Raw genomic sequence first — 8,787 nt, 5'->3', positions numbered from 1 at the left:
TGGCTCTGGCTGGGCCCTCCAGGACATTCAGGACTTGTCCCAAAGCCATCCTGCATTGTCTTGGCTGTGTGCTTAGGGTTGTTGTCCTGTGAACCTTTGCCCAGTCTGAGGTCTATTGAGCATTCTGAAGCAGGTTTTATCAGGATCTCTCTGTACTTTGCTCTGTTCATCTTTCCCTTGATCCTGACAAGTCTCCCAGTCCGTGCCGCTGAAAACATCCCCACAGCATATGGCTGCCACACCATGCTTCATCTAGGGATGGTGCCAGGTTTCCTCCAGACGTGATGCTTGGCATTCAGGCCAAAGAGATCAATCTTGGTTTCATCAAACCAGAGAATCTGTTTCCATAGTCTGAGAGTCCTTTAGGTGCCTTTTGGCAAACTCCAAGAAGGCTTGATCATGCGAAGATGGGGGTCTACTACATGATGTGTATATTACAGAACGGTCAAGGCAACAGAAGTCTTAACTCAGGGGGTGGGACCGGGTACGATGGTCAGCGTGCCGATGGGCGTCATTACACACACACTGATGGTGGAAGTTGCAGCAGAGATGGTGTTCGATCATGACCTTCGCCGGCGACAATAGGTGTAGGGAACTGGTTTACGCTTAGAGGCAGGAGGATTGGGCATATTCGCGTTCCTCGAGGATTGAGTTCGTATCATCGCGCATGTCTGGCCACTCTACCATAAAGGCCTGATTGGTGGATTGCTGCAGAGATGGTTGTCCTCCACAGAAGAACTCTAGAGCTCGGGTTCTTGGTCACCTCCCTGACCAATGCCCTTCTCCCTTCATTGCTCAGTTTGGCCGGGAGGCCAGCTCTAGGAAGAGTCTTGGTGCTTCCAAACTTCTTCCATATAAGAATGATGGAGTCCACTGTGTTCTTGGGGAKCGTCAACGCTGCAGAAATGTTTTGGTACCTTTCCCCAGATCTGTGCCTTGTAGAAACATCTCAAGGATGATCAATGGAAACAGGATGCACCTGAGCTCTATTTCGAGTCTCATAGCAAATGGTCTGAATACTTATGTAAATAAGGTATTTCTGTTTTTTATGTTTAATACWTTTGCAAAAATYTTTTTGCTTTGTCATTATGGCGTATTGTGTGTAGATTAATGAGGGGAAAAAATATTTWATCAATTTTAGATTAAGGTTGTAACGTAACAAAATGTGGAAAAYGTCAAGGAGTCTGATTACTTTCCGAATGCACTGTACATACATTGTCATAWCTACTCTATGGCTCTGTAGAGCAGTGTTTCTCAATCTATTCCTGGATGTGTGTGTGTCATGATATCACTTAAGTATCAGCTGTCTCCTTTCCAAATGATTATGCTCCCATGATCATACCCTGATGAAGACAGCTTGTCTGTCGAAACCTTCGATATTAGGTTATTAAATTATTGCACCTGAGCTCCTAGTGTGCGGCTCTACTTTAATTTTTAAGCGTTTTACTCCCCTAGCCAGCACCTCGCCTAAATAGGTGTACGTTTCTTTCGCCTCTAGATTATGCTCCCACACACACCACATCGGCCTCCTCATGAGAGCACATGGTCGTGGCAAGCCATCCATTATTAAACACACACACGCACACAGCTCTGAGAGAGGCGGAGGCTGCTGGGAATTTAACCAAATATCTAATGTCCCAAAGCTCTGGCTCTCTATCAGCAGTGTGTGTAGGAGAGGTCATTCAGTGTTGTGACTGCCACACACACACACACAGAATCCACTCACGTGTCCTTTATGCCCACAGGGCCTGTACTCAGCACTGACACATGTGGGTGCCACAGCAGAATCCAAAACACATAAGTTCCCCTAGTTCTCCCTCTCTCTCTCCCAGCTTAGTGGACATARTTTAACCATCTCATTTATACCATAGCGACGATAGCATGCCAAAACCAGGCCCCCCAAAAAACAGTGTGTGTCAGCCTCAGATATTATGAACACYTTGGTTTAAAACCCCTACAGCGGATGTATCCATAGAAACAAATCCCCAAACAGAATAAAAGCTATGAGTTGTTTTGTTGAAGCAGACAAGAGCCCTCATGCTGTAGTGAGAGAATGAGACAATCATTCTAGTTGACAATGAGACAAGGGCGATATTGATTGGCTTGTGGAGAAGCAAGGCCCTGTCCAAATACAGAAAGGACGTTCCACTGGAGATTAAAAGGACTGTTCATTTTCCAGTGCTAACCAGTCCCAGGAGGGATGCTTCCCACACACACACACACACACACACACACACACACACACACACACACACACACACACACACCACACAACCACACAACACACACACACCACACACCACACACACACACACACCACACACACACACACACACACACACACACACACTTTCCTATTGAGAAGACATCCCGTTGTCTTCATAACAATGGCACAGACAAATACATGGATCACGTTGGTCATTTCCTTAGACAACCACAAAGGAAAACAAAGAACGCAATGCTGTTTTCACTGAGCTGCTGTACAGTACAATCAATGCCAGCTTAAAGGCGGGAAAATAAGCCAAATRCTGCTTTTATGTTGATGAAAACARAAGGAGTTAAGCAGCCAAAACGTGGTCAAAKAGAGGGGCGGTTCAAATCATAAGTGGCTGGGAAACGGCTTAGTCTTTGGTCAATGGTAACCTACTAAAGTTGTCCTAGACCCCCTAAAAACAATTACTAAAATAATACAAATGAAACAAGTTCTCCTAGACCTACCAGACAGAGCAGCTAGTTCCTACCTGTAAGGGTTAGTGGAGTGTTGTCCTGTGCTGTTTCTGGGCTGATATGTGCATTCTGTTGGTGTTCTTGTCGATTGGAAGCAGTGTTGTTGACCCCAGTGAAGGGATTACTTTGTGGAGGGGTGTAATATGTCGGACTTATCACAGTCAGACAGGTCACTACACGGCCGGTCAGATAGATAGATGGAGAGGAGGGACACTGCCAAAGCCTGTTAGGGATCCTGCATCATCGTTGCAGGATCTCAGCCAATGATGACGACGCATCAAATGTGTCAACTGCCAGCACATGGCAGCAGGAGCCAAGCAATGCTGGATCAATACTGAGACATCATCTACAAAAGGTTTACAGGAGGTTTATTGGTGTGTTCTCGGAATGTTGATGCACTAACACTAGAGCCAAAACCYGTGGATAGCACAGCTGCAATACAGTTGGCCTAGTTCGGATGTTGTAGTAAAGCCTACATGCTAACCTCTTTCCCTCCAGAAGCATATGATCCCCAGTCACCATTGGTCCTTAGTCATGTGTTGTTGTTGATAATGGCGGTATGAGCTGCTTCCTAGAGCTACTGTAAGTCCCCCCAGGAGAGACTATTACAGTATGTTCACTGGATAATCAATCTATGTTAAATGTCTTACATGCTCTGTGGGCACGATTATCTTTCAGCAACACATTGCCATCCCTCTATCCCTCCATCCCTCCCTCATCCATCCATCACTTTCTACGCCCATCGAGTTGGGCTAATTTAATGACAACGAATTTAGTCTGGTGCTCATTGAGCGAGAGGTTACTGATATAGATTCAATTACTTTATGTCACTTACTCTCCTACAAACAGATTCTAAAAGCTATACAGGGATCCAATATAGGGACTTAAAAAAAAATGTCCGGCCCGTATTCATTGAACATCACAGAGTAGGAATGCTGATCTTGGATCAGTTTGACCTTTTAGATCATAATTCATGAGATTCCATGAACAGGGGGACCTGATCCTAGATCAGGCCTCCTACTTCCAGGATTGAAACGTTGCTCTACAGATGAAATAGATAATATGACCATAAACTGTATATGAGTGTGGATGCGTCCTGTCCTCTAACTGATGGTTGTGTGTTGTGACCCAGCAGGATAGAACACCTGGGTCTGAACATGGCCATGCAGCTGCTGGTGGGAGTCCCTCTTGAGATGGTCCATGGAGCGCTGAGGATAGGACTGGTCTACGTGTGTGGTGTACTGGCAGGTGAGTACTGGACTAGGGTACACACACACATGGCGGAAGAGGACCAGCCTACTGGGATGTTATTGCTAGAGAGGGGAAGAGGACCAAGCCTCCTGGGATGTTATGCATCAGAGAGGAGGAAGAGGACAAGCCTCCTGGGATGTTATGCATCAGAGAGGGGAAGAGGACCAAGCCTCCTGGGATGTTATGCATCAGAGAGAGGAAGAGGACCAAGCCTCCTGGGATGTTATGCATCAGAGAGAGGAAGAGGACCAAGCCTCCTGGGATGTTATGCATCAGAGAGAGGAAGAGGCCAAGCCTCCTGGGATGTTATGCTCAGAGAGAGGAAGAGGACCAGCCTCCTGGGATGTTATGCATCAGAGAGAGGAAGAGGACCAAGCCTCCTGGATGTTATGCATCAGAGAGAGGACAGTCAGATCAGAGAGGAAGAGGACCAAGCTCCTGGGATGTTATGCATCAGAGAGAGGAAGAGGACAAGCCTCCTGGGATGTTATGCATCAGAGAGGGAAGAGGACAAGCCTCCTGGGATGTTATGCATCAGAGAGAGGAAGAGGACCAAGCCTCCTGGGATTTATGCATCAGAGAGAGGAGACCAAGCCTCCTGGGATGTTATGCATCAGAGAGAGGAGAGGACCAAGCCTCCTGGGATGTTATGCATCAGAGAGAGGAAGAGGACCAAGCCTCCTGGGATGTTATGCATCAGAGAGAGGAAGAGGACCAAGCCTCCTGGGATGTTATGCATCAGAGAGAGGAAGAGGACCAAGCTCCTGGGATGTTATGCATCAGAGAGAGGAAGAGGACAAGCTCCTGGATGTTATGCATCAAGAGGGAAGAGGACCAAGCTCCGGGATGTTATGCATCAAGAGAGGAAGAGGACCAAGCCTCCTGGGATGTTATGCATCAGAGAGAGGAAGAGGACCAAGCTCTGGGATGTTATGCATCAGAGAGAGGAAGAGGACCAAGCCTCCTGGGATGTTATGCATCAGAGAGAGGAAGAGGACCAAGCCTCCTGGGTGTTATGCATCAGAGAGAGGAGAGGACAAGCCTCTGGGATGTTATGCATCAGAGAGGGAAGAGGACCAAGCCTACTGGGATGTTATGCATCAGAGAGAGGAAGAGGACCAAGCCTCTGGATGTTATGCATCAGAGAGGGAAGAGGAAAGCCTACTGGGATGTTATGCATCAGAGAGAGGAGAGCCAAGCCTACTGGGATGTTTGCATCAGAGAGAGGAAGAGGACCAAGCCTCCTAGGATGTTATGCATCAGAGAGAGGAAGAGGCTTTGAAGGCAAATGTCATCGCTAGCTCCTAGTGACATTAGTTTAATGTCATTTGAGCGCCCAGGGCCTCTCTCCCTCTCCCCTCTCCCTCCTCTCTCCCCTCTCCCCCTGGCCCAGCGCGGCTTGGCTCAGTATGGCTCAGTGCTCACTAGATTACCATGTGACCATGGGTATGTTCTACACTGCCTGCTCATCATGCAGTGTCATGAGGAGTGGAGCGATAATCCAGCTTTAGCTTGAATTACCTCTGGAGCCAAACAACTTTATCAGGGATTTTCTCTGCTGCTGCCTCTGGAAACTAAATGCCCAGGAAACATTCAGAGTGGAAATATTTGGATGAAAATGTTGATATTTAGCAAGGATATATCAGCCTGTGGGTGGGTGGGAATAACTGAAAGAAGGGCAGGGATTGGCCAGCGAGAGTGTAATTTTGTACCTTTATTTAACGAGGCAAGTCAATTACGAACAATTCTTTTACAATGACGGCCTAACCCGGAACGCGCTGGGCCAATTGTGCGCCGCACTATGGAACTCCCTATCACGGCCGGTTGTGATTACAGCCCGGGATTGAACCAGGGTCTGCAGTGATACCTCTAGCACTGAGATGCAGTGCCTTAGACCGCTGTGCCACTAGGGAGCCCTATTCTGTGTGTGTGTAAAGTTTGTGTGTGTGTTTATTTTACATTGACGTGTGTGTTGGTAGAGATAAATATTGTAATATACTGTATGTATGAGGTTTTATATCTGGTTGTGTTAATGAAGATGGGTGTGTACACAGAAGCCTTTGGCCCAGCTTGTGTGGCCTGTAGCTAAAAAAACCCTCACACACACACACACACACACCACACACACACACACACACACACACCACACACACACACACACACACAACACCAACACACACACACACAACACAACACACACACACACACACACACACACACACACACACACACACACACACGGTGGTGGTACTGAGAGGCACTGTCCCCACGGAAACTTCTGGTTAATTAGATATCGACCCACTGGAAGGAGGTGTGTGTGTTGTGTGGGTGTGTGTGTGTGTGTGAGTGTGTGTGTGTGTGTGTGTGTGTGTGTGTGTGTGTGTGTGTGTGTGTGTGTGTGTGTGTGGTGTGTGTGTGTGTGTGTGTGTGTGTGTGGTGTGTGTGTGTGGTGTGTGTGTGTTGTGTGTGTGTGTGTGTGTGTGTGGTGTGTATGGAGGTTGTCTTCTGTGTTGTTTTGTCTGGGATAATGTTGTTATGGTGGAGAGAAGTGCTTAGTTGTACCAACAAGCTCAGGTCAGAGGTCAAAAGGGTCTCAGGTGTCAATACTCATATGGGCTTTTAAGGCTGTAATACAATCAAATCAATTTATTTGTCAATGCCCCGAATACAACAGGTGTAGACTTACAGTGAAATGCTTACTTACAAGCCCCTAACCAACAATGCAGTTTAAGAAAATACCTAAAAAAATAATAAATAAAAGTAACAAAAAAAATAAAGAGCAGCTGTAAAATAACACTAGTGAGAATATATACGAGGGGTACCGGTCAGAGTCAATGTGTGGAGGACCGGTTAGTCGAGGTAATTTGAGGTAATATGTAGATAAAGTTATATAAGTGACTAGCATAGATATAACAGAGAGCAGCAGCAGCGTAAAAGGGGGGGGGGGGGGGGGAAATGCAAATAGTCAGTTACGAGAGACTCATGATCGAATGCAGCCAAATACAAAAACACATGTTTTATATACTTGTTGGAACCTAAAATGGATTTCCATTCAAAATCCGATTTTCCTTAACCCCTAACTCTAACTTCTAACCTTACCCTAATTTATACCAACCCTAAACCTAACCCCTAAGCCTAAAATATTTTTGTCTTCGTGGGGTCGGCGAAATGTCCTTGTTTTACTACCTTGTGGGGACTTTGGGGGATTTCCTGTATCCACTCTACCTGTCTCTGATGATGAGTAGCACTGATGCTGTGTAGATAATGTGGCCAAACGTAGTATTCCCTCATTGGCAGCAGGATTATCTCTGTGTCTAGTTTGGAAGTTTAACCAACAAACAAGATAGATGACACGTCAGTTTCTCACCCACAACTGACCCGAGGGCCCTCCAGAGAGACTACAAAGGAAGGAAGTCTTTTGTGGGTGTGGGGTTTGTTACAGTAATAAACAATCATATTAACAGAGATAATTGTGGTAATAATGGTCTTCCTATCTGTCTACAACACACACCTTGAGCAGAGGAACCCAGGGTGGTGTGTGTTTGTCTACAAGGTGTGTTGTGTGTCTCTCTCTGTGTGTGTGTGTGTGTGTGTTGTGTGTATTTCTTTCTTGCTATTTCTGTGTGGTGTACTGTGTGTGTGTGTGTGTGTGTTGTGTGTGTGTGTGTGTGTGTGTGTGTGTGTGTTGTGTGTGTGTGTGTGTGTGTGTGTGTGTGTGTGTGTGTGTGTGTGTGTGTGTGTGTGTGTGTGTGTTGTGTGTGTGTGTGTGTGTGTCTCAGGAACATGTAATTCATCTGCTTAGATCTCCATTCGTGATTGATGCTTAAATACATTTTAATTACACACACCCACCTCTGCTTTGTCTAAATGACACCTGGTAACAGCCTACTCCAGGAGGAGCACTAACTATCTACAACTAGTTCAGGTATTTCAGATAATACAGTACATTCATACTTTTTAATTGATGATTGATGTACTATTAAACTTCTAAGTGATGATGTAGTGGCTGCTTGGTCTCAGTTGTGGTGGTGTGTCTTCAGTGTCTCGTTGCGCTCTCTTTTAGTCTGACATACAGTACTTCCTCACTGTCCTCCTTAAAGGGATATTAATGTTACACTGAAAAAGGTAGATCCGATTTGTCCTTCATCTCCCTCAAATCACTGACAGAAAGGAACCGTTGTCAATGTGGGAATGGGGCTTTGTTGTGTGTGTTGTGTGTGTGTTGTGTGTGTGTGTGTGTGTGTGTGTGTGTGTGTGTGTGTGTGTGTGTGTGTGTGTGTGTGTGTGTGTGTGTGTGTGTGTTGTGTGTGTGTGTGTGTGTGTGTGTGTGTGCTGTGTGTTGTGTGTGTGTGTGTGTACATATGTACATGCCATGTGTATTTGTATGACCTCACATATGCAGTGGGGTAAATCCTTAATTAAAAATACTTTAAAGTACTACTTAAGTTGTTTTTGGGGCGTATTTGTACTTTACTATTTATATTTTATAATGTACTTTTTACTCCATACATTTTATCCTGACACCCAACAGTCCACATTTTGGGTATCAGTGTGTCGTGCTTGTGGCTATTGCGGATTAAGTGATATGACATCTATTCTATAAATCCTTCTCCGTAATTAATATTACCTGATTGAGATATCATGTAAATGTAATTAACTAGAGAGTCGGGGCACCACGAAATAATATTATAGAGCTGTTATCTTCCGATAAACTCTTAAAGACTAGTAATATTTTACATCATAGCAGTCATATATCGTCACCTTATTTCAGTCTCATCTGTAAATTCTTGGTTATCTTCACGAACCCTG

The 8,787-nt window shown here is 45.5% G+C and overlaps 1 protein-coding gene across 1 annotated transcript in view; it reads left to right on the top strand.

The window, feature by feature from the left end:
• rhbdl3 (rhomboid, veinlet-like 3 (Drosophila)) overlaps positions 1-8,787 on the top strand; it is a 70,812-nt gene that overhangs the window by 56,171 nt on the left and 5,854 nt on the right. The window contains 1 exon segment of the mRNA XM_023997115.3: positions 3,863-3,975. Within this exon segment, the coding sequence (XP_023852883.1) occupies positions 3,863-3,975 (113 nt within the window).

Source organism: Salvelinus sp. IW2-2015, linkage group LG1, assembly GCF_002910315.2.
Source record: "Salvelinus sp. IW2-2015 linkage group LG1, ASM291031v2, whole genome shotgun sequence".
Classification (NCBI taxonomy): domain Eukaryota; kingdom Metazoa; phylum Chordata; class Actinopteri; order Salmoniformes; family Salmonidae; genus Salvelinus; species Salvelinus sp. IW2-2015.
This window is presented reverse-complemented; position numbering and strand designations above follow the sequence as displayed.